Source organism: Ptychodera flava, chromosome 1 (assembly GCF_041260155.1).
Source record: "Ptychodera flava strain L36383 chromosome 1, AS_Pfla_20210202, whole genome shotgun sequence".
In the NCBI taxonomy this organism is placed as follows: domain Eukaryota; kingdom Metazoa; phylum Hemichordata; class Enteropneusta; family Ptychoderidae; genus Ptychodera; species Ptychodera flava.
This window is the reverse complement of record NC_091928.1, coordinates 44,722,524-44,749,451: the sequence shown is the minus strand read 5'-3', so window position 1 is coordinate 44,749,451 and position 26,928 is coordinate 44,722,524. Positions and strand designations below refer to the sequence as shown.

Sequence of the window (26,928 nt, the reverse complement as noted above, 5' to 3'; positions counted from 1 at the left end):
CGGTTACGTAAGCAATCCATGTTTGCATCGCCTGACGAAGCTCTTGGCTCACTTTTCCGAAGAGTGCCGACCATGCCGATCGGTAATTTTCGGATTTTCACCAATTGTTAAGCGAAAGTATGTTCGACAAAGTTTGTGTTGTTGTTGTCGTGTGGTGCTGATCGGAATTGATGTGCTGGCAAAAACGGGAGTGTTTTGAGCTTCAGGAAAGTGGGTTTTACCGTTTTAAAAATTCCTCTCATATTTTTATGAATATATAATGAGTGTGTTTGAACCAAATTTGAAAGTCTTTTATCGATACTGTCTGGTTTTACTCAATGGTTTACGGTCAGTCATACCGTCTTTTACACGTGCGTCAAGAAAGGACATGTTTATGAAACTGCTGGCGTGTTATGTTTTGATTGGCGTGAAGCAGTGTTTCTGGCCTGAGAGCTCACAAAGTAACTATGGTTGCTACGCGACTGGCAGTACGATGCAATCTCGTCGTATGTTTCGCATAATCTCGTGTAATTATCAACCACAAACAAAGCCTCCAAAAAGTTTAACACCTTTGAAGCTCATTTTCATATGAAAAGCCAATAGTCTACCGAGACGAATATGGAACAAAAGGCATGCAAGTGTTGCCACTCTGTCCATGTTACTCTGTGCTTGTAATAACATCAAACGTTATTTAGGCCTACATGGTTATGTTATGATTTCTAGCAGGAGATCGTGGCGCAATATATTCATTGTTAAAAATATTAGATTCATCTTGAAACTAGCGGAAAAGGCGATACATGAAATCTCAAAATGCTTGCCCGTATTTTATTCTTATGGCAAACAGACGACGACCAGTATTCCGATGAAAAAAGCCCTATACATGTACATATACGTGGTATAATGCCTTGTATATTTATGTTTGATTTTGGAAAGGATAGCACAGGGGTCGTCCCCACACAAGACCACGAAAGTCGACGACATGACACCGTAAACTAACAACTTGCCCAGATGTATGCATTTGCAAGTCTATGCCACACATCCAACATCAGAGAGTTACTATAGATATTACCGTGCCCTGTCCATTGCCTTTTAATTGGTCGAGCTGAACCACGTGACTGCCCACATAACACAGTAATGGTTTGTTTTCATGCCCGTGAATATGAATAATATCGTAAACACAGTAACTTTACGGCTAAAGCGAAAATTGTGATTTGTACAAAGATCATAATCAACCAAGAAATAAAATGGAGCATTTGTGGGCCAAGTTTAGACGCTTTTTACCAAAAAAATCTCTGGATTTGCAAATTTTTTGCAGCGCGCCCGCACTACTCACTGACAGGTTCTTGGTCCCCATTGTCGTTCGCACGGGAAACTTTCGTAAATTTTGACGGTTTTTCGGGATTCGTTGGTAATATAATTGAATCAACAGACTCCCCGCTGACCATTAACGTTTATTTATGGGCAAAGGCGAGAGGAAAGCCAAATTAACTGGCTCGGCAAGCCTCGCCCGTTAATTTTTGGCTGTCCACTCGCCCTTGCCCATAAATGAACGTTAATGGTCAGCGAGTCGTCCGTTATTTAGACACTCATGCTCTTGTACGTGCGCTTCTCCGCTCATTAAAAGTAAACATTTCGGTCTCATCGAGCAATAAAGACCGTACACATTGTCACCATTATCTCGAAAAGTTGGGACAGTTGTTGTTTCGTGACTGGTTTCATCTGATATTTTATCAAATTTTATCGGGAACAGCAGTTGTAGTTATTCAAATCAGTACATTTTAAGCAATGTTACCTTACATTAAAATATTGTCCCAACTTAAGCAATAACAGCTAGGCGGTACAGCGCCCGACACCCACCGTATGCACTGTACATTCGTCGATCAACGTTGCGATAGAAACGAATATGTTATCTCTAGTAATTCGATTACCGACAAGGGAATACCTATATCGTTCATACAAACTCACAAATTCACAAATACATACTTGTCGCTTTGCCAGTAGTCTTTTTAAACAAGAACAGAGTAAATGTTAGCGCTCGTAGTACACCATATTGCACAATGTCGAACGACACTATAAATTGCTTTTCCCGCCTTCCAGACAAAAGAAAGTTAGACAGAAACTTCTATTTTTTTCTACAGAAATGGTAACAGGGTAGTTAAAATGTAAATGTTTATTGAAGGAAAACAGTGTTCATTTGGAATTCATTATTGTTTAGGACGAACATTCGAAACTAATACAACTATTCTTACCTGAATGTCTTGTCAAGTTTGTCGGCTGGATTTACCTGATTTGCCATCTCTTACTTCATCAAAATATGGCGCAAAATCTCCGTCTTCCGAACCTATATGTCGACGACGTGACTTGCGATTTCCCAGACTATCGCGTCTATGTTTTTCTTCAACGGTTTCCATGGAATTCGTCACTGTTTGTATATGTTTGTTGGGTCTTAACTCTTGGAGGATCACCCTTTTGGACTTATAGATCTTCCCCTTGGCCACACCAAATATTCTTGTCGAGGAATTTTTCCCGGATCACATTTGCACCGATTTGTGCATATTCACCGAAACAAGCTTTTAGACATCATGTATACTGTCTCATTCAAACTATAAAAATGCCTCCGTGCTTTTTAGTTAACATTGTACATTTTGAATTGCAATTAAATGGTTTAAGAAACTGAACGCTCAAAATCTAAATACCCTTAAATGTTAGAGCCAAATCTGGTGGGAATTTTTTTTCCATTTATTAAAGCTCAGTAAAATTGATTTGGTCGATAAAATGTTTGTGTGGTTTTTTTTTTACACTTGAATGAATTGTCAGTGCGTAGTGTTCGTTTCAAAGGTATCAAGTGACACCGACAGTACCAGTACCTATGGTAGAAACACAAGAAGATTTGGTGTGGCCAAGGGGAAGATCTATAAGTCCAAAAGGGTGATCCTCCAAGAGTTAAGACCCAACAAACATATAAAAACAGTGACGAATTCCATGGAAACCGTTGAAGAGAAACATAGACGCGATAGTCTGGGAAATCGCAGGTCACGTCGTCGACATATAGGTTGGGAAGACGGAGATTTTGCGCCATATTTTGATGAAGTAAGAGATGGCAAATCAGGTAAATCCAGCCGACAAACTTGACAAAGACATTCAGGTAAGAATAGTTGTATTAGTTTCGAATGTTCGTCCTAAACAATAATGAATTCCAAATGAACACTGTTTTCCTTCAATAAACATTTACATTTTAACTACCCTGTTACCATTTCTGTAGAAAAAATAGAAGTTTCTGTCTAACTTTCTTTTGTCTGGAAGGCAGGAGAAGCAATTTATAGTGTCGTTCGACATTGTGCAAATTTGAGTACTACGAGCACTAACATTTACTCTGTTTTAGTTCAAAAAGACTACTGGCAAAGCGACAAGTATGTATTTGTGAATTTGTGAGTTTGTATGAACGATATAGGCATTCTCTTGTCGGTAATCGAATCACTAAAGATAACATATTCGTTTCTATCACAACGTTGATCGACGAATGTACAGTGCATACGGTGGGTGTCGGGTGCTGTACCGCCTAGCTGTTATTGCTTAAGTTGGGACAATATTTTAATGTAAGGTAACATTGCTTCAAATGTACTGATTTGAATAACTACAACTGCTGTTCCCGATAAAATTTGATAAAATATCAGAAGAAACCAGTCACGAAACAACAACTGTATCAACTTTTCGAGATAATGGTGACAATGTGTACGGTCTTGATTGCTCGATGAGACCGAAATGTTTACTTTTAATGAGCGGGGAAGCGCACGTACAAGAGCATGAGTGTCTAAATAACGGGCGACTCGCTGGCCATTAACGTTCATTTATGGGCAAGGGCGAGAGAACAGCCAAAAATTAAAGGGCGAGGCTTGCCGAGCTCGTTAATTTGGCTTTCCTCTCGCCTTCGCCCATAAATAAACGTTAATGGTCAGCGGGGAGTCTGTTGATTCAATAATATTATCAACGAACCCCGAAAAACCGTCAAAATTTACGAAAATTTCCCGTGCGAACGACAACGGGGCCCAAGAACCTGTCAGTGAGTAGAGCGGGCGCGCTGCAAAAATTTTGCAAATCCGGAGATTTTTTTGAAAAAAAGCGTCTAAACTTGGCCCACAAATGCTCCATTTTATTTCTTGGTTGATTATGATCTTTGTACAAATCACAATTTTCGCTTTAGCCGTAAAGTTACTGTGTTTACGATATTATTCATATTCACGGGCATGAAAACAAACCATTACTGTGTTATGTGGGCAGTCACGTGGTTCAGCTCGACCAATTAAAAGGCAATGGAAAGGGCACGGTAATATCTATAGTAACTCTCTGATGTTGGATGTGTGGCATAGACTTGCAAACGCATACATCTGGGCAAGTAGTTAGTTTACGGTGTCATGTCGTCGACTTTCGTGGTCTTGTGTGGGGACGACCCCTGTGTTATCCTTTCCAAAATGAAACATAAATATACAAGGCATTATACCACGTATATGTACATGTATAGGGCTTTTTTCATCGGAATACTGGTCGTCGTCTGTTTGCCATAAAAATAAAATACGGGAAAGCATTTTGAGATTTCATGTATCGCCTTTTCCGCTAGTTTCAAGATGAATCTAATATTTTTAGCAATGAATATATTGCGCCACGATCTCCTACTAGAAATCATAACATAACCATGTAAATAACGTTTGATGTTATTATAAGCAAGCATCTCTAAGAAAAATCATATTAGAGAACACCGACAATTTTACGTCTTTCTTTTAAGGACACGGGCCGTGACGACGATGCACTCGTTTAAAAATCTGTTAGGTACAGGAAATTTTATGTGTAAAGCTTTAAAAATCAGGGGTCACAGTGAACAGTTTTGTACCACAGAATAAACATTTACCGATATTTTACATTCAAAATGGCCGTTTCCCTGTGTTTAACCCTTTGAATGCTGTAATTTTTCCTATCAAAATTTTAGTGCAACATTTTGTATGAATTTTTCGGTAATTTTTGTCACAATTTTGGACCAAAGGGACATCATATTTCATTGACTACAGTTTCATATCAACAGATTGCCAACAATCTGAAACAATGACTTGGGTATCTTTTATAAAGGCGTCAAAAATTAACTTTGGCAATCAAAGGGTTAAGTGTACGGGGCAAATTAAATTTTTGATTTCGAAAATCTTAGGCATTTAATATTTTACTCCAAGATTTTCATAATATGCCGCCTCAAGTGGTAGATCAGAAAAGAAATATAACAGTTTGAGAGTCCTAATATCTGTCTTCGAAGCGCATTCTACCTTAAGTTTTCGTCTTCAGATTGCTTTGGGATTCACTTTTTCGCTTGGCCATGCACATTGATATTCCAAGTATATGACGATAAAAACGAGTATAAAATGTAACTTGAGACGGGTTACTCCCACTTGCTAAATCTAGTTCAATGGGGGTGAATATGGTTTGAATTTAGTAAAATGTTTAACAGACCACAAAGATATCCTTGCACTCGGAGGCTTGATTTCAATGTGGACGGGCCATCGTTGCATGGGATTCAGTTATCCCCGAAAATTATTCATAGAGAGCACAGCTTGTTCTGGAGGGAAATGACGGGGGCAAAATTCGCTAAGAATACCGCAACATATTTCTTCTACGTTTGACAGAAGTTTCAAACAAAAATTTTAAGAATATCCTGAGGTCCCCCGAATGGCGCCGACTAGAAAATGTACACACAGATAAAGAGCGTAATTTCACAGGGAGGAAGATATGACGTTTTCTGGAGTAGGGCCGGGAAAAGCAGCGGTATATGATAGTTCGCATGTCAAGTACAAGAGCTACCTCTTGTCCTCTTGTTTTTGTCGGACAGCAAGTAAATTTTGTACAATATGTGGAATCGTGGAGGGCTACGATAATATTTTCTTCGCTGAAACGGCCTTGAGCACTTTAGGGCTTGAGATTGAATTAATAATGTGAATTACAAGTACCAAAGCTGAACAGTAGAACACTCACAGACTTGTTGGTTTTATGCTTATCAAGCCATCTTGTTTTATCTTTCGACTAACCGTCTCGAGAAGGTAAGCTCTTTTGACGAAAGAATAACAGAAATCAGCATCCGGGCACTACACCATGGTGAAATGTTTATACTAAACTGACAAGCTTTAGTGAAATCTTAGCCAGGCTTTGGACGAACACGAGTTGATCACAAAGACACAACAAAAAAAGCAAAAGAGAAAGGACACGAGAGGAGACAATCAGTGACGGAAGATAATTCTCCCTGTCGGATTAGGAAAACCTGCTCACCGAGGAGATCGTGGTAGCAATTACATTTTATCAGAAATACTACAGAGAGTGACAGTTATTTCGTTCTTTTACACGTTACCCTACAGGCAGAGATCAGACTTTGCCATTCAAAAGCGATAACATAATGCCACGACTACACACGTGCACGAAGAGATTGTTCTCACGTTTTCGTATCACAGCGCCTTTCTCGTAAAACTCAGGAACACCACAATATAAGCTTATTTATCGTTTGTAAGTGCAGTAAATAGAAGCTCCATTACATATTTATCAACCTCAAAACTGTGCATCATAATCGTAGATCGGAGAAGAAGTGTCTTGCATTTCACAAACTCATAACGTTGCGTGCTGAGGTCATGCACTATACGATGTTGTGTGCCTTAGCCTACAAGTCAGATTTAGAAAGTTCCGCCGTTCTAGCTATCTGATGGTACCGAAACAAATGTAGACCCTCTAGGATAATCATATCCGTAGGTGTGAAACTCCCTTGTTAGTAATATGTAAACGTTTTTCGACGTGCACGAGTGTGTGGTGCTCCAGGGCTGTTCACCATAATGGCATTCTATAATTTAATTGTTGAAAATTAGAGCACTTCGGTTATGGAGACTTGTTTTGCTACTAACGTGTTCTGTCGACTTCCATGTGCATACACTTGCACCAACCACATGTGGCTGCATTAGTATCAAACGACATCGCTGCAATATAATTTTTTCCTGAAAAGACAAAATTTGGCGGAACGTCGCGACGTTATTCTCACTCTGTAAACAGCCATAAAAATGGATCAACAGATTATTGAAATAAGCAAGGGTATTTAATTTAATTCTATAGTTCATTTTTCATAGTTTTCATTCGGCACTGAAGGCCAGGTTTTCCTTCACTGGTAACAAGTCATTTGCCAGGGCAAAGGTCACCATAGAACTCACCGCATGATACGTGTCAAAGATTTATCACCGTTCACAGAGCGTTTTTTCAAATATTTCGATTTTATATCTTTTTTGGTTAACAGATGGAGATATTTATTGGTCAATGCTTGCATGCATAATTATCAACATTTCATCCTCAGATTATGTTGTCATAGAAACCGATACCATACTACTCTTTTCTCTATTTGTTATTATTCAATACACAATAGGCACCATCGGAGAGTGGAGCAAAGGTGCCGGTATCTGAAATATAAACCGATATCAGATATCTTTTCAGTTTACGATAAATCAAATGTCGGAATGGTTTTTAAAAATTCTACGTACAAAACAATTCAGTTTCTACAATGGCAGGGAACGATATCAGCTTTGCCTTCAAGTTATACATCTTTCAGACCTGTATGTGTACACAGCCAGAAAATACATATCTGGTTTATTCTCAGGAGAAGTCACAACCATTGTATAATTCTCCTTCAAATATCTTTGTACTATAAACTGTAGTAATTAGGGAGCCTTCAGTAATTACAGGGGGGTGGGCCGGGGGAATTGGGGGAGGGTCACTTTTTAGAAAACAGTTCAAGGGGGAGGGTCACTTTTGACAGAAGCTGATATTATGGCCAAAACTTTGATTGTCCGTGTGATATTTCCTGAATAGGAAATCACCAACAAAATACGCACACACTTATAGACCGCCATGCATAATGAATTGACATTTGGTGAGATTCCAAAATCAAATTTCTTACACAACCATAGACTTGTAACCACTCTAGTCTAATCAAGAACAATAATCTTAATAATCAAGCATACATAAATGCACAGATTTATCTAATTTTGTTCTGAAATTTTTTTTTTCATAGTTTCATCATAGACCCCTATGCATAGTGAATCGACATTTTGGTGAAATTCCAAAATCAAATTTCTTGCACAACCATGGACTTGTAACCATTCTAGTCTTATCAAGAACAATAATGTGAATAATCAAGCATACATAAATGCACAGATTTACCTAATTTTGTACTGAAAAGAAATTATTCATAGTTTCATCATAGACCCCAATGCATAGTGTATGGACATTTTAGTGAAATTCCGAAATCATATTTCTTGCACAACCATAGACTTGTAACAACTCTAGTCTAATCAAGAAAATTAATATCAATAATCAAGAGTACACAAATGCAAAGATTTACCTATTTTTGTGATGAAAAAAACTATTCATAATTTCATCATAAACACCATGGATAGTGAACCAACTTTTTAGATGAAATTCAGAAATAAATTTCTTGTACACAAATGTTCATTTTACTTCCTTATTCAAGCAAAGTACATTTAAATACATTATCAAGCATATATAAAATACAGATATAGCATGTTTTGCGAGGGTAAATTGTCAGTAGTTTGCCTGATAGACTCCATGTATCATGATTTGATATTTTTGGATGAAGCACTAAATCAGCTACATCTTGCCTTTTTATAGTTGCACAAAATATGGTGACTCTCCCTATACTGTATGAAATACCATATCTCTTCAAAAAATGTTGCGTGATAAATTGTGACTGTCCCTCACAAGCACCAGCCCTCCCCTCTGTAATTTGTCCCTAACATAACAATTGAACCGATTGTTATGTAAATTAGCTGATACTGTTTTAGTTATTCCCGGGGAGAATACCGCAGTGGTTGGGGGGAGGGTCAAGTTTTAGAATGTCGGACAAGAGGGAGGGTCACATTTTAGACAGGAGGATTAGGGGGAGGGTCACATTTTACGGTACAGGTGTTCGCAAAATTCCCCCGGCCCACCCCCTGTAATTACTGAAGGCTCCCTTAGCTTGTTACTCCTAGAAGTCAGTATCGTTATGGATGATTATTTCAAGAGGAACTTGACCTGAAGGTTTATTTGTACAATGCACTCTCAAGGTACTATCAGAAGTACTCTGCGTGGCTTTCAATTGAAAATAAAACACATTACCCTCCCAACATATACAACATTATATGAATGAAGTCACCTAGTAAGCTCCATCAGGAACATTTAAGTATCTTTTTGTTGATTGTATATTTTCCAAAACTACATGAAATGGAACGTGTAAATCATGGAACAGGCTTCGAAATTGTCTGAAAAATCATTCACCTAAGACAATAACTTTGAGATAAAGAATGATCCGGTTTGTTGAATCACATTGTTATTAATCCGTGGCAAAGAATGAAAGTAGAAATATGGGCAAAATTCAATATTTCATCCGTTCGCTTAACCATTTACATTAAAATTGGACCAGATTTCTATCTTGACTTTGTTCTGTTAGTATTCTATTTCTGAATTAAGAATAACACGTTCTTCGAGGTATCATTGTCGGCCAACCTTATTTTTAATCAATACGGCAAATGTGAATTACGAATTAGGTACAATACTGAATTAAGTGTTGATTTTTCCGAGAATGAATAGCGACCTCAACGACTAAACTTCTAGTTGAGCGATGTTGAACAGCAAATCAAAATTAGAAATTAGAAATTGGCTCAGCATGATTTCTACTGACCCATTTTCAATATCACTTCATGGGTCCTTGACCCGATATGGTTTAGGTGTATACGTGACACAAAGTACTTGAAACCCAAGCAATCATAATTTGTAACTTTTTTTATAAAATCCGTACTAAATGTAACCATTTTATCAAAATTTTGCAAACCCCTATAACTTATAAGTTTGGACGGATTTTTTTCCACACACTTTTTCCATGGGCAGATTTTGTTTTTGTAGATTTTCCCTTCGTTTGTCTCCACCTTGCATAGTAGTACCGAGGATATATGTAAGCTTTAGTTTTACATCTGAGTTTTTTACGTCAAGCATTTTTTCCCCAAAATCTTACATACAATCATAGACCCTTGGGTCTATGATACAACCACCCCAAGATATTAAATGGTCCGCCCCTTAGCCTGTTTGGAAACGCGCGAGGTCGTGGGAATCCTCAGACCGGAAGGTGTGCCATTGAGTCCGTTTTTCTCACATTTCTTTACAAATATTTGCTACAATGTTCGATGATTAGTAATCTGGAATGACAGCTGGAGAAAAATGATGTGATTGGACGAAAAGTTTCCACGGGGATCCTGTCGTATAGGCAACGCCTCTGGTGGGACTCGAGATTGGATCAAAGTTTGTCGTAACACGGATCATTTGAATCGAAACCTCTGTGCGATCGTCATGTCGGTAAAAGTTCGTATCGGGGGTGAGGTGTTGCAGCTCCCACTTCCCCTCCACACATCGAGATTAAACGTTTTGACCGGGAACACATTTAATGAGAGGACAATGTATCTCGTTTCCGACGAAACAACTGACTCTGGGCGAAAGGTGCATTGGCAAACGGAGGCGGGCCTATTTGAAATTCCTGAATCGGAGCTTGACACAACATATGAAGTTCGGGGGATAATACCGACGAGTGGATCGTCAAGTCCGAGTCGACACAATCTCCCAGCCACGACAGTTACTAGTAACAGTAACAACACTGAAACTGGTACACCACCGGCAAACATGTTTTACCAGCGACCTCAGTCGTCAAGACAAGGAGGGGTACCGCCACCCGGCACCTTGGCTAACATCGGGGCAAGCACAAGTTCGCAAAATCGACGTCAAGAGTCCAGTGTAACTAAGGCAGTAACATATCTGCAGTTTGAAGAAATGGTTTTGAAAGACACTGAGGTAATCCCCGTCTCAGTAACAGCAAGTTCCTGCGGAATAAATGTTGTTTGTGAAAAGCTGAAAGGCGAGTTGGGTTTGGATGAAAACCTGAAAATGCTTGACAGGAATTACATCCCACTGAGAGAAACTCAGGCTACACAAAGTAAGTATTGAAAATCGCATTTTTTTTACTCTAGGGCAGCTTTGGAAGACATTATTCCGAGTTATTCCTAGTGAAGTATGCATACTTTTTGCGAAGACTTCCTGAAGTTATAAGCGTAGGTAATATTGGACCGATTCACCGTTACGCAGCGTTAGACTGCAAGCAAAATATCTGCGGTATACCCGAGCCCACTTCGTATAGTATGTATGTTTATTTGTACAAATTGATTTTTTAATTTTTTTCCGATATAGAGCTATCGTACTGGAGTAGCGCAAGGAAACTTTACGTCATTTCTGTCTCGGACTTCGAGGTTTTGAAACTACAGCGCAGTGGAGGCAACAAAGAAAGTCCAGCGAGCTAGATGACATAAGAACAGTTTTGGAGTCTGTCAAGAGGCAGTTACACGTAAGTCCTTTAGCGAGATTAATAGCCGACAATGTGCTACACATTTTCTGGCACACTTGTACATTGTACTTTAATACCGAGGGAAAAAATTCGTGACATTATTTGGCCAACCATTTTTTTACACTGAAATCAAAGAATAAATGTAGAAATATGCGTAGGCTAAATGTCAACATTCGCTTTACCATTTACATTAAAATTGGACCAAATTTCATATCTTGAATTTGTTCTCTTTAGCCTAGGATTTTTAGCTCACGTGGGTCACACACGTGAGCTAATGTTTCAGCAATGTCTGTCTGTCTGTCTGTCTGTATACACGATATCTCAAGAACGGCTGAACAGATTTAAGCCAAATTTGGTACACAGGTTCAGATCACAAATGGCAAGAACTGAAAAGGTTTTGGTGGGTGTGGCTTGCATATTAATGAAATTATCAAAGATTTAATTTTTTGATATAATGGTTTCCTATGGAGACATAAATGACAGTGTTGACATATATCAAGAACTACTGCACAAAGTTCAAGAAACTTCATACTGATGTCAGTCTCATAACATTATGATGATGTTATAAGTGTCATGTCAATAATCTGCTCATTTGCATATTTAATGAACTTTTGTAATTAGCGATATAACTCGGAAACTACTGCACCAAATTTGATGAAACCTGCTACTAGTAACGATCTTGTAGACATCTGACTGTACTGTGAAGCATTGTGGACTGTAAAGTAAACTAACTGCTCATTTGCATATTTAATGAAGTTCTATAATTAGGGACATAACTCAGAAACTACTGCACCAAATTCGATGAAACCTGCTACTGGTAAAGGTCTTATAGACATCTGACTGTACTGTGAAGCATTGTGCACTGTAAAGTTAACTAACTGCTCATTTGCATATTTAATGAAGTTTTGTAATTAGAGACATAGCTCAGAAACTGCTGCACCAAATTTGATGAAACCTGCCACTGGTACAGATCTAATAGACATCTGACTGTACTGCGAAGCATTATACAGTGTGAAATCAAATAACTGCTCATTTGCATATTTAATGAAGTTTTGTAATTAGAGACGTAACTCGGAAACTACTGCACCAAATTCAATGAAACCTGCCACTGGTACAGATCTAATAGACATCTGACTTTACTGTGAAGCATTTTACAGTGTACAATTAACTAACTGCTCATTTGCATATTAAAGAAGTTTTGCAATTAGTGACATGACTCGGAAACTACTTTACCGAATGTGATTAAACCTGCTACTGGTATAGAGTTGACAGATATCTCTGTACTGTAATGCATTGAGCATTATCAAATTATACTGCAATAGAAGATGCTGTACTTCATATTTACTTACATTCTCTTGTGTATTACTTATTTTTCAAAACACGTGAGCATATTCAGTTCATATCTTGTATTCTGAATTAAGGAAGTATGCACCTTGAAATCTAAGTTTCCCAGATCGTCTAAAAATTTCAGCTATTGACTGTATATTGCCTAAGGTGGTTGTTCATAAAAAACAATATAGGGTCACCCGGCTATATTTTGAAGAAAAGCGCCCTCTATTAGGCAAGAGTTCTAGTTCAACACATTTTACTCACAATAGTATAAAACCATCCAAAAAAAAAAAGAATTTTGTCCGTGATGTGACGTTTTCCCCACTATTTTTAGTTGTCCGAGGGGACTTATAGAGTGCCTTCTGTCTGTGCGTGCATGCATGCATGCATCTTTTCACACACATATCTCAGACATGGTCTGGGTCAATTTCTTTCAAAGTTTGTACTAGGATAGTACCCTACCCCATACAGATGCACGTCAATTGTTTCAAAATGCGATTAAATTTGGCCATGTTAGAGGAAGTTTTAGTTTCACTCTCCATAGACTTGCATGTATGAGCACCTCTGGACTTTTGGAATAAATTTACTCTTGATCTGAATCTGAAAATAACTGACTTTGACCATATACTTTACCATGTCAGATAGGGTGTACGTTCATGCAGATGTCTCAGACATTCCGTGGTCAGTTTGTTTCTGGGTGTTTATGACAGACACCTGGCTTTTGAGTGTGACATTGAGCAGCCTTTTGTTAATTAATAGCTTATTTGCATATTCAATGAATTTAACAACTCCTGCTGTAAATTCAATTAAACTTGCTGGAGATATTTGTTTGTGTACATGTTAAACTGTATCAAGAAACTTTTCAGATAACGAAATAATCAAGGTACATTTTACCTTAAGAATAACACGAACTTCAGCACAGCAACTTGTCAGCCAACCGTATTTCTAATCAATACAGCAAATGGGAATTGTGAATTGGGTAAAATACTGAATGTAGTGTTGGTTTTCCCGAGTAAGAAAGCGACCTCAATGACAAAACTTCTAGTTATCAATGTTAACAGAAAATCGAAATTAGAAATTGGCTCTGTGTGTTATACTGAATTCATTGGTACCCGAAATGGTTAAGGTTAGCGTACTTGGAACTGGCCGTTTGTCTTCATTTTTGCGACTCTTAGACACTCCATATAAAACCTCACATATTTTGATCATGTTTAAAAATACATGTATCGACACATGTAACATTTCGTGATGTATGCCTAGGCTATGGAAGTATAGCTTAACAGACATTTTTTCAAATGCTGTAATCAAAATAAAATCTTTGAATGTATCATGTTGGGAAGTAACTTTAGCTGAATTTCTGCTCTGTGTATGGAATAGACGGTTCTTCGTGATCTAATAAAGTAATAAATTATTGTATTTTACAGTCTACATCTGGAACACACGCAGGTAGTTCGACATCCGACAATATACTTGGAATATCGTGCATGATTTGTCTTGACAAACCCGATTTCCCTCTGTACTTCTGTCCTGGAACCTGTAACAGGATTATTGGCTGTATGAAGTGCGTGCTGCCATTAGAGTCCTGCCCCCAGTGTAGAGAACCAATTCCAGAGAATCCTCCTCACGTGCGTGGTATAGATCATTTGGCAGATGAGGGAGGATATGATGTGTCCTCCGAAGAGACACTGTCCGCTGCATTGGCCCAAAGGTTTCAGACAGAGTCACACCCACATGTAGTGGAAATAGATGATGATTCTAGTGATGATTTTGTTGAAACCAGAAATCAGTAAACATATGTGAATCTGATAGTGTAAGGGTCCAAGATGGCTTTCATATATGGAGGAATTTTTTATGCTGTGTCAAACCTGGAAATTTATGTTCCGGTGTTAGCTTTGAATTACTGACTGAAAAAAAACTTTGTCAGTGTTAAGGCGATACTGAAGGATTTAAGGAACTCATGCGTTGCTAAAGATAGAAACCTTCTAAAGGCGCACACATGCAAGTACAAAATCTTACTGTTCCGTTGTTTTCTATGGATTTTATGCTCCTGATATTTTGAAAATTTTCAAAACCTTTCAACTCTCAATTTTCAATCAATTCAGTCCATATTTGGTAGAATTATTGAAGTCAATAAGGAGAATATAGATAAGCATGCTTTTGTAAAACTTCATTATCGTTTATGAGATATTGCCATAATACCCTTCAAAATTTCATAAAATTAAACAGCGAATATTCATCATTTCAAATATTGCTCCTGCCTGAACAGACAGCCTAATCCATGCTAGGGGCTATCAGCAGGTATTTCATGTATTAAATTCTGAAGTTTTGGAAAATTCTGTGCAAATTTGTTGGAGCTGATAGGGTTTGAAATACTTTTGTTGTCATTTGCATATTTCTGACGTCACGCGCATAGAACCCGGTTCTTTTCATGTGGTGTTGTTTATTTTTTCTGATTAAGAAAAAATCAACGAATCTTTGCATGTTCATTTATTTTGAAAATTATCCTTAGCAAACGTTGTTTAGCAATTTGAATCCTTCGATATCGTCTTAAGTGTTATAGAAGTGATTCACATTTTTTTCAAGTTGTCAATGTTGTGTTACTATTATTATACACTGTTTTCAAGTTCTTGTTGTTGAAGTATTCATGTTGTCATCTTGCCAAGTTTATCTTGGAATTGAGCACATCCTGTATACTACATACCAGTAGTTGCCAGTATTTTCACTGACTTTTCAAAGCCCAATGATTTTATCAGTAGATATGATGAACATAACAGTGAATGGGATTGCCTGGCTAGAATTGATCTTCACAAATAGAAATGTAAATTGGAGAAATATTCAGAGACGTGCAAGTGTTTGCAACATAACCTTTGCAATTGTGGACTTTTTTCAAGTTTTGGGGAAGGAAAAATTATGGAGGTTCCAGGAATATGTTGTTGAACAAAAAACTGCTGTGAATGATCAGTGTTAACCATGCAATACTTTCAGAAAAACACAAAGTGGATAAAAAAATACTGAGATGAGTAGTGATTACATAATCATTCTTTATCAATGAGCTTGCCACAATTTATTGTTGTAGTCAATCATGCTGACTAAGTTATCAAAAACTGAAACTATGAACATTTCAAAACTAGTGGATAACTTCACTATATACGTGTAGTCTGCAATTATGTCACACGGAATGTATTAAAGAATTGCATTCTTTTGCATAATAGTGAGACACTTACTGTACTTTATATCTCTTCAAAGTTGCATTAAAGATGAGTATATTCTCTTTTCTTGTTAGCGTATGACTTCTTTGCATTAGAGTCTTAATAACAGGCTGATGACAAGGCCCTGGCAACTTCAAATTTAGCAAAGTCACAATCAGTAATGTGTCATCGTGTCTTGTCAAGTAACAAATGCTATTTACGGCTTAGGGGCATCACTGATGAAAATGTGATCTAAAATTCTAGATGAACTTTGAAGCCCCTTTAAACTCTATATAGGCTGATGCTAAATTATGAATCTTGTCGACAAGGGCAGGCGTAGGACGCCCTCTGGTGGACAAAACGATGTAGCTGAAGTTAATTTCGGGTTTGAGACACTGAAAGTAGATGAACATTCTCAGCGACGCCATTAATTGATTTCATTGTATAATCGAGTACATACGTATAAGTACAAATGATCCTTTAGTCTTCAATGCGTAACCATTAGAGCTCCACTGTCAGTGATGCGGAGGTTATCAGATAGGTGGACTGTCTGTCAACATTCATCGTCTTCTCTGAAACCCCTGGTCAAATTGCTTTGAAATTCAGTATGCAGCTACCTTAGAATGGCCTTAGTACCGTACAAATTGTGGTGAAATATATTTTGGGTGGGAAAGCTTTTGCTGTTTGTGGTCAAAAATCATTTTGTCTGAAACTCAGATCGCTCTGAAATTTATTATGCAGGTTCTTAAAGTGGCAGTCCCACTTTGTATTAGTTTTAAAACGCATTATTTTAATGCCAAAGGTCGAAATTTGACATTTCTACTACGCCCGGATCGTGCGATATCAATAAAAACGTGTCGAAAAATTGAATTCTGGTGGCCCACCTATATGCAGTTTCCGAACATCGAACGTTCGGCACAGTGGCCGTTGTCAACGAAGCTAGGGGGTACATGTACATATGCGTTCTTCTCGCGCGTTCGAATCGAACACACAGTGCGCGATAAGAACTCTGCATGGAGCAGGGGGATGTGCACGAGAGGGCGCTATTGCGTTGATCGAACGCATGTACCGTCAGTCCGTCGCGATACGTCGTAGTGAAAACTTCCGGGTTGTCGTAGGCCAAAGTGAAAATATGTTGTGCAAACTCCAGCATTGCGGTTTCTGCCTAGACTTTCCTTGACTTTGCTCTCCGTCCGAGACTCTTTCCTCAGAAGAGCTCCGTAAATCTTTACTCTTACTCATTTTTTGCTCATTTTTGTACTTTGGCCAACGGCCCGGAGCTCGTGACCACACGGACGCAATGTTGTCATCTTACGTCACGGTCGCCTGATTCGAACTTGGGCGCACGAGACGTAGTATAGTAAAAGTACTTTACGTTGCCGAAATTGCATATTAATTAGGTAACTTTAGACATCAGGGGCGACTAAATAAGGGTGGAGCAATTCGGAGCAATCATTTTAGACGGAAATCTGACAATTTGTCTACAACATACTTCAGTATTGAGACTTGCGGTATTAAAATAAAGTAGAAAACTGCATGTTATCAACATCTCTTCATCGTCGTACAACGTAATCGGCCAATCTGAAAAGGAGGGTTAACATGAAAACAACTCTACAATTTCGTGTTGTTGTGTCCCAAAGTACTTGCAATTGGAATCTGGAGTGAAATTCAAAATAATTAGAAGAAATTCTGAGAAAAAAATCGAGATTTTATTACTCATGAATTATTCATATTATGCAAATTAACCAATATTTTAAGCCAATCACGTCGTGCACATCCCCCCCCCCCCCCTGGCATGGAGAATGCAGTGTACCCGCTCACGTCACTCACTAGGATAGCGTTAAACACAAAATCGAACCTTCGGGGTATTTCGAGTTAAAATCGGAAACGATCGTATACGCTCGGGAAATAACATATTTTTATTGATATCGAACGATCCGCGCGTAATTGAAACGTCAAATATCCATTTTTGGCATTAAAATAACGCGTCGCAGGATTGGAAGGGGGTTTCTATTTTTCGAAAAAAAATTAAGAACATCTCAGAAATGACATCCCTATGCTTTGAAAGTTCGCATGCAACTTCGTAGGGTTGACCTTAGTCAGGTTTGTTCAAAATGTGGTGAAATTTGCATACTTGTCGTCTGGGGGCATTTTACCTGTTTTATAATAAAACTCAATTCAGTCAAACTGTAATCAAATTGTCCTGAAGTAATAACATTTAAACATCTCCAGACATCTAAAAGTTACTTTACACACGTCAGTTGGGTGCAAATATGTAGCTGGTCATCACAACCTGCATACTATTCCTGTTATCAAGTCACCTCACCATTTCTGCAACTTATGATAGTGGAGTCCATCGGTTGTTTGTTTTCAACATACAATTTCTTCAAAATTTTGACAAAACGATTCTTTTCCAAGATGCACTGGCAATATCAATACAAACTAAATATGCAGCAATGCCTTGCATTTATTTTTAATTGCAAGTAGGTAAATTTATGACTCAAAAGCAGCAAAAATAACTAGACTTCAAATGCAAAGTTACATTCGGTCACTCGAACAAAAATCTGAATTTGTCTGAGACTGAATTCGAAACCAAAAGTAAATCAGAGCGATTTATTAAGGGGGCGAGTAACCAAGGACGCCGATTTTTGTCAGATTTTCGTTTTTCACATAATTCGGTGGCTTCGATACGTGTCTTGGTAATGGCAATAGCCTTTTCTTCAAAACGTATTTCGAAACAGAAATTATTGAATGAAAAAATATTTTGATCATCAACACACCTCATATGAGTACAATCTGCATTGTTATTGTTGAAAGTGTAATCTATTCCGGACCAGAATTTAATTATCAACAATAACAACGGTTATTCCACATGTATAGGCTACATTGGCAAGCAGAATACTGGACATTTGAGCATTATCTTTAATTTGGCGTGCGTTTTAATGTCAAGAATGCTATTCTTGTTGTATCGGTGACTTTTCAAGACATCTAGGTCGCGATATGTTACACCCCGAATTAAAATTACAGGGGAGAATTTGAAGTTTTGATCACTTCTGGTGTCTTTTGCAACAATTCCATACAATCTGTCGTAAAAATTGACTCCCCTTCCCACCATTCATTCATATAACAGATCGGAACCCCCCCCCCCCCCAAAGAAAAACAAAACAACATCTTTGTAAAAGTCAACACCCCCCCCCCCGTGAAAAGCGAATGTTCCCTTAGTCCAGTTCATTGTCAAAAAACTGCTTTGTTAAAGTTAATAGTTTAATTCCCAGCCCTCACCCAAACAACGCCTATTAAACTGGTACTAGACTGAAAGATTCAGTCGTGTGCGGGCGCTCTGCTCATGCTAATCCATTGACGTAAGCCAATTGGGGATTTATCAGTTGGCCAACATCGCTCGAAATGCAGAAACGACGTCATTTTGTTATGATTTCGCAGGCATTCTTATCGTACTACATGTAGAATTAGTACTGATTGACTCTAAATCCCATTTGTATATTTAATCACTTTTAAAATAAGGCATGGCGTGTGCAGGAGCTCTGCCCGACGGTTGAATCTTTCAGTCTATATCAAAATATATTGTTAAGGTGGCACTGCATGAAACACGGCGATTTCGGTCAAATTTCACACATTCGGACAAGTTTGGTTGTCTTGCTCTTACACTACAGTAGCAAAGACATCTTGGTCAATAATGTAACTGACTACTATAAACCTCTTTTTTGCATGTAATGTTGACATGTCCACGTGATGTTTGCATTGTTTATTTGTTATGCAAATTTGTGCACCAGTAGGAAAATGTTAAATTTTCGCCCCACTTTTGAATGAATTTAACTTCGCTCAGCGTAGGTCAAATTGCTCGAAAATTTCAAAAGTAATTTTATATGTATCCTACACCAAAATGGTATTTTTGTTTGTCGTTAACACGATCAGAGCAAAAATAATCATGCATTTAGTTTCTCTTATCAAGGCCTTTTCCGCGATTTTTGACAAGTCAATCTTTCGAAAGCTGTCAATCAGCAAGGAGAGCAGATATCGCAAAACAAAAATACACTTTTTCCTTCATAAACTCAATTTTAAAATAAAATTTTAATTTTCAATAAGACCCTTCAAGTTTTTGACTTAAATTAAACTGTATGACATAATACCAAAATTTAAGTTTTTTACCCCCAAAACTCACCCACCTCAGTTATTGAATAACATTTTGCCAAGTTATAAAACCTCAGATATTCAGCTTTCTAAAACCCATCTTTTATAAGAAATGTTGCTTTGAAAACAAGCGTGCTGGTTGCATGCAGTGCCCCGTGTACCTTAATTTTATCCAATATCATACAGAAATTTTGAAGCCCGGGTTGAATAATTATATCTGTTTATGACGCGTCTTACCACACTTGTCGTTTGCAACCGATTCTCACTTCCTTCGCTTGAGTCGAAATTGAATTATTTCATTTTCAGGATACCTACAAACTTTTAATACGGTGTAATTGGTGGCTAAAGCCACTGAGAAAGTTAGTTTTTTTAACTGGACTGTAGATCGTTTTGATAGAAAGTAGATCCGCACTCACTGCAAATCAAGAAACTGCTTGATAAGTGGTTCTTTTTTATGCACATCAAGACGATGAGAAATTTATTCTTCTCATTTAATTATGCAAATCAAGAGGTCTGGTAACTATGCAAATCAAGAAAAACCATCAAATTGAGTCCATGAAAATATTATTCCACAAGGAACGGAAGTCTATGATGTTTCGATCTTCTCAAAACTATACCTAAAAATGACATTTCTCCATAATACAATTATTGAAAAATGCAAATATCTAAATAACTGTACTAATAGAACGTGTTCTCTTTGTGAAATAACCCGTGTAGGAATAATCACAGTTCTTGATAAGAGGGACTGTTAAATAACTGAAAGTTCACCAAACCCAACTTTAAAGCTGCAGATAGTGCTCATATGACCACACAACTTTAGCCATGTACTGGAACCATAAGACTAACATGAATAGTTCGAAATGTATATAGTGAATCAAAACTCAAAGCACAAGACTGAAATAAGTTATAATGTATGCGAAGATATGCTAGAATAGCTCACCATGACGAATCGATTGAAATAACTTTGAAACATGTCATAGCCCATCTCTCTTTTGTTTTCCTCTAATGGAAAATGACCAAATGGATCTTTTACATATGTAATATGAATTTCGTCCTGTATGAATATGAAGTTTACGCCTGATTGACTAGAATAAACAAATGAAACGACAAAAGGCTTTATTTCCTTCATTACCACCATTTAGGTTTTCAATTTCAGTATTCGATGCGAAAAGATAGTTCTCCTGGTGCTTATTCACCCCTACTCCTATTACAGTGTAATTTGCTTCTGTTCTCTTCACATGGAACATCGATCTATCACAAAGTTGGCCATCGAAGGTGAAATGTACATCTGGGACAGATATTTTGATACTATTAATCAAAAGTTTAAGTCTTTCACTTTCGAGGTGCATATGCGTATCAAAGCATCAGAAAAGATGCATATATCTTGCAATACAGGTGAGTTGTAACAATCCGTGGCATTTTCAGGCCAACAACTTTTCATATAGAATTCGAATCACAATTATCCCTACTCGTCCATTCGATGTATATTTGATAAGAATATTAAAACACCTCAACACACAGCGAATCACTGGCCTAGATCAAGGAAAGTGTAATGTTAATGAATGAAACGATTGCCGTTTCAAAGGGTTCACAGTCTCCGTTCACCAAACGTCCAAAAATATATTCAAAAGAATGAGCTTGCTGGTGGTGAAGCTGCTCTCGGCGACTGATTTTGTGTTGGTCGTCTTTTAGAGGGTCGTCACCAAAACGGCTCTCCCTGGTTAAACTGCCCCCTGCTCTTTCGTACATAATCACTGCATCGTCGACAGAAGGTATCACATCATCTGTTAAACGTGCAATCCTGTTGTTACCTCTGGCCAAGACATCTGGCACTCGAGAATTGAAACCTGGTATGGGAAAAATATTACAGTATCAGAGGACATATTATTTCGTTTTTCAGCAACTAATGACGTACTTATATTCTTGACCTAGGACATCCGGGAACTTGCGGTTTGTCACGTCATTTTTGCATCACGCTGAGGTGAAAACAAATTTTGAAGTGTGGCTTTCTCAATCTTTACATCATCAACATTACGTCGATGATAAACACTAGGGGACGGTCCATTCCACGTTGGGAGGGGGTGGTCAGAAACGACAAAAATCAGAGCAGAAAGTTTGGAAAACAAATTCCAGACTTCTCTCTAAAATAAAAAAAATATATTCAGAACATACCGGGTAATAAGACTTCTGCAAAATTCAGAAAAAAATTGTAAATCAATTTTCATTTGAAAAAAATAAAATTTGAAATATTCAGACGTAAAAAAATTCAGAATCCTATCGTGACCATTCTGTCCTTTGTCACTTAATTTCTTGCTCGCCGTCCTGTATTGTAAATCTCATTTCACCTCATGCAATGCAGGCTTAGCACTACTACATTTGAATTCTTATATGTGTATTACTATGAAGGATGGGACCCCTCCTCACCAAAAGTAGGGGTCCCACTGCAAAATTAGAAGTCCGGGAAGCAAAATATGGGGTTAACGCAATCCCTACGCAAATAGTGAGGTGAAAGTGAAGTCATTCCGCGGTCAAGAATATAACGTCATTGTATACGAGTATTTTCGCGGATTAGTACAAATTCGAGCAGTGGGCGAGAATTTCTGCGCTCCGCGAAAATACGAGTATACGATGACGTTAACAGAGAAAATATCATGGGATTATATGTTTATCACATGAACAGTCTTCTTATGGTATTTTGGAGTTTTGGAGCATTAATCGAGCTTTCTGCAAGGAATTATTACACAGGCAGATCGCATAGAAAACAAGATTCACAAATGCGTTTTGAAATAGAGATTTATTGTTCATTTATCAACAGAATAAAGTAAAATATATCTTTCTGTGGCCAGTTTCATATCCTTGTGGTCATACTGATACGTGCGCTACCCGATCGATCACGAGCTGCCGGTGGTTCACGAAGAGCGGCTATAGTTTTATTACTCACGTTACTGTCCATATGTCCTCTACAATGCAACGGTAATTTATAATGTTGTTGCGTCCGGGAGTTTCGTCTATATAGAATGCACGATGGTTTAACTTTAGCGCCACGTTTGACTTCCCGAAATTTGTTGGCATGAATTGTTGAAAAATAATAGCAGCAGGGTTTGCCATGGATTGATGTGCGCGTGTGACGTAGACCAGGGATACGGGGTTTTGATCTGTCATGTCACAAAGGTTGAGATCTGTGCACGTGCCCGTTCATGTGATAACGGTTATTGTGAATTTCGTATGTTTTGGGAAATCTAAAGGAGAAATACCTAGAAATTGCAAATCAATTAAGGTTCCAGTATAAGAAATTGACCATTTTTCGACTCTTTTAATTGAACAATTCTTAACAAGCTCATAACCCCACCAAATTGTATATTTTCTGAAAGCCTGGATAGCCTATAGGAGAACATTTTGTTAACCACAGTGTCACCACTGTTTACATAACTATCATGTGATAGGTAATTTGCATAATCTTTCAAGAATCAGTTTTCCTAATGTTTTGTTTCAATTCAATCTATCTGCCTCAAATTTGCACAAATACAAGCTGTTATAACGCTCTTCCAAAGTGTCTCAGATTTTTATACTTTGCTTAGTTTTTTTTTTGTAGCACACTCCGAAAGGAAAAAGACTATTAGTGTGTAAGTTTTTTGTCATAAACAATCTTTTTAGAAGGTTTAAAAAAATTCTGAGACACACTTTTAACGATCAGTTTTGATATCTTGTACTCACACAAATTTCAGCCACATATCTTAATTAAAGGATTGAAACAAAACATTCGGAAAATAGATTTTTTGAAAGATTATGCAAATAAACTGTCATGTGACAGTTATGCAAACAATGTGTGACTGTGGTAACCAAAATATTCTCCTATGTCTAGGCTTTCAGAAAATGTATAATTTGGTGGTGTGAGAGCTTGTTAACTCCAAGAGAATTGTTCAATTAAAAGGGTAGAATAACGGTCAATTTCTTAAAACGAATCCCAGTTAGTAGAGTTCGCTAAAGTCACAAAGTGCGCGCCCCTGTGAAGCCACTAAAAGCACGGTATATGTCCCTGACTTGGATCGGACTGCAAGGTAATAAATACGTTTTGGATGGGGATGCTTCAGCTCATGGCCAGATCAAAGTGGCCATTACACTTTGGGAGGGGTGGTCAGAAACGGGAAACAAATTTCAGAGCAGAAAGTTTTGGGGAAAAAATCAGACTTCTCTCCAAAATAAAAAAAAATATTCAGAACATAACCAGTAATAAAAACTTCTGCAAGATTCAGAAAAAAATTGTAAATCTATTTTCATTTGAAAAATAATAAAATTTGAAATTTTCAGACGTAAAAATCCCGATCGTGACCACCCCTCCCAATTTCTAATGGTCTGTCCCTTATAATATAGGTAAGGATGTGCGAGAACTACGCGCGTGTGGAATTTTTGCTGTTATCATTTACCTGCTTGTGAATTCAGCAAATAATTCACAAACTTAAGTTAGGTGGCGTACATGGCCAACTTTTCTACGCAATTTGTATGTATTGTCATTGAATGATTTTGACAGCTCTTTGAAGATATTCACTTTACCTTCTAGTGGGTGCCTGTTCCATGCTGGCACAAAGCGTTGCAACCCAACTTGAGCAACATTACAGGCGATGAAAGATACACAAAACTTCTCGGTTTCGTTGTACATGTTGATGAGCATTCGTCGCTGCATGCTTATCAAGGCCGCCTTAATATCATAATTCGTCCGCTGGTTGACTTCTGGCCATGCCCTTTCCGCTCGTAGATTTTCTCGCGAACGGGATTGGACATAGGCTGGACAGTCCCGGAAGTTTCGGTAGTCTCGCAACTTGTTTTGAACGAAGTTCATCAAACAGAACTCTCGACCATGATCGATGCGAAGCATGTCCCAAATACCAAACTCAAGTAGTATTTCACGGTAAACTTTGTAAATTACAATCGGGTTTTTGATAGGCATTATCACAGATTTAACGATCTTACGGCTGAAGCCATCAATGAATAAGACGTGAGTAACTCCAAATGCAACAAGTTTTTCGTTTTGGTCTACATGAAGTTTGTGTCCGAAGTACGCTGCATAATACGGCACCGGATTGGTTTGTCTTGCCGTATCGTTTCTTCGTCTTTCGTGAAAATCAGGATGAGACCGTCTCAGGCTGTTTCTAAGGCGAACACGTCCGATCTTTAATCCATTAGCATCTAAATATCCCAGCATTGTTTTGACACCATACGTTGGTCCCACTTCTTGAATTGCGTTAGAAACACGTCGATCAAGTTCGGGACCATTTAAACGCTGAATGTTATGTTTAATGCAATACCTCCGCACACTACGCTCAGATAACCCTCTAACATTCGCGGTAGAGACTTTGCAGGTGGCAACTGATGTATTTGTGACTCTTGCCGTTATCAAGAAATGACTGGATGTAAGCACTGTCAAGCGATAGCTTTTCTAAATCCATGGCGAGTATCCGCTTTGCTTCTGTGACTTCTAGTTGTCAGCTAACGTATAGAAAAGGGTGCTCAAACAGGAAAATATTGGTGTACTTTCACTGCATGTATTATGTCCCGTGGGAAATGATTCCCCTGAACCATACCTATCACTTTTTGTTACTTTTAATCCATTTTGTAACATAACGAGAATCCGCGCTGCGTCTTTCAACAAAATTGTTACATTAATGTCCAGCGGTATTTCTTTGTGTAATTGTGTTGACATTAACCAGGTCATGTCAAGGTCCCACGCAAGTAGTTGAATATAGGAAAATCTAAATAAGTCGGAGCCAATTCCAATTTCTAATTTCCTGATAACAATGGATGATTAAAGAAGACTTTTATGTTCCACGACGACGTTATGCGTACTCCTATATGCCAACACCTGACTTCTGAAATGACATTTTTAGTCTAATTCGTAACTGCACATTGTCGATTGTCGACAAGAATTAAGGTTGGCCGAATAATGTACCGCGCACAGAGGGTTATTTCTAATTCTCAAGTTCAAGTCAAGAAAGCTTATTGAATATCGAAAAATGGCCCAATTTCAATGCGCGACAACCAGATGAACTAATTGAATGATGGCATTTACCTCATATTCAACATCCTCTCTTTGATTTTCTTATGGAAAAATGGTTGGCCGAATAATGTCACGGATTGTAAACAATCCGTGGCACAATTCGGCCAACCAATAAACCAATTTGCATTTTCAAAAAAGGAAATCGAAATGGAGCTAATTTTTCAATTTTCAAATGGTTTTATCATCTTGATTATTAACTTTTAGGCCCATTTCTAAATTTAAAACCTTTGGGCTGAGATTGAGATATAGGAAACAGGTGTATACTGCTGTATGGTACATTGCGGCCAATCAGAATTTTGCTGGGAAAGCTTCATTCGATATTTGAAAATCCTTTTTTTTCAAAATTCTGTTTAACTAATACCTATTTATTTTCCTTTTAACTTTCCAAAAGTCGTTTGCAAATCGCATTTCATTTTATCAATGTCCGAATGGCCATATGTCATGTTGAAAAGCAAACAGTTACCGCAAATTCGATCCAAAATCCTAATTTCTATTTGAGTTCAGGCGTGGTCTATTAGAATTCCCCCTGACGTAATTGATGGACATCTCGAAACAGCCAATCAGATTGAACCAAACAGTGACAAGGTGACGATTGACATATCACTTAAATATTTCAACAAAGTTATACTTTCCTTTGTCAATGTTTTTTTAATTGAATTAAATTTTCGGTCACTGTCAAATGTGCTTTCTCCCTCCAACCAAATAGCAGGTAGCAACATTATGAATGGTCATCAGCAGTGCAGCGAATTTCACGGCGTTTGTACAGAGGGATACCCAACAAATCA

At 37.9% G+C, this 26,928-nt stretch overlaps 2 protein-coding genes and 1 long non-coding RNA gene across 3 annotated transcripts in view; 1 reads left to right on the top strand and 2 right to left on the bottom strand.

Moving 5' to 3' along the window:
• Positions 1-26,928, bottom strand: part of LOC139138967 (activating molecule in BECN1-regulated autophagy protein 1A-like) — a 75,558-nt gene that overhangs the window by 11,296 nt on the left and 37,334 nt on the right. The window lies entirely within an intron of this gene.
• LOC139138886 (uncharacterized) lies at positions 10,209-16,004 on the top strand. Its single transcript, XR_011553689.1, has 3 exons — positions 10,209-11,020; positions 11,272-11,425; positions 14,179-16,004. It is a non-coding gene; the product is annotated as an uncharacterized lncRNA (long non-coding RNA).
• LOC139138877 (uncharacterized) lies at positions 21,558-25,418 on the bottom strand. Its single transcript, XM_070707455.1, has 2 exons — positions 24,643-25,418; positions 21,558-21,938 (listed from the first exon to the last, which is right to left on the bottom strand). The coding sequence occupies exons 1-2, from the start codon at positions 25,289-25,291 to the stop codon at positions 21,625-21,627; spliced, it is 963 nt and encodes a 320-aa protein (XP_070563556.1). The 5' UTR covers positions 25,292-25,418; the 3' UTR covers positions 21,558-21,624.

What these genes read in the sequence shown, in the direction of transcription:
- LOC139138877 (XM_070707455.1), bottom strand. Translation starts at nt 25,291, where the DNA reads ATGCTGGGATATTTAGATGCTAATGGATTAAAGATCGGACGTGTTCGC. An exon ending in GAACAGGCACCCACTAGAAG is followed by an intron (nt 21,939 to 24,642) that starts GTAAAGTGAATA and finishes TTCCCATACCAG; the next exon opens with GTTTCAATTCTCGAGTGCCA.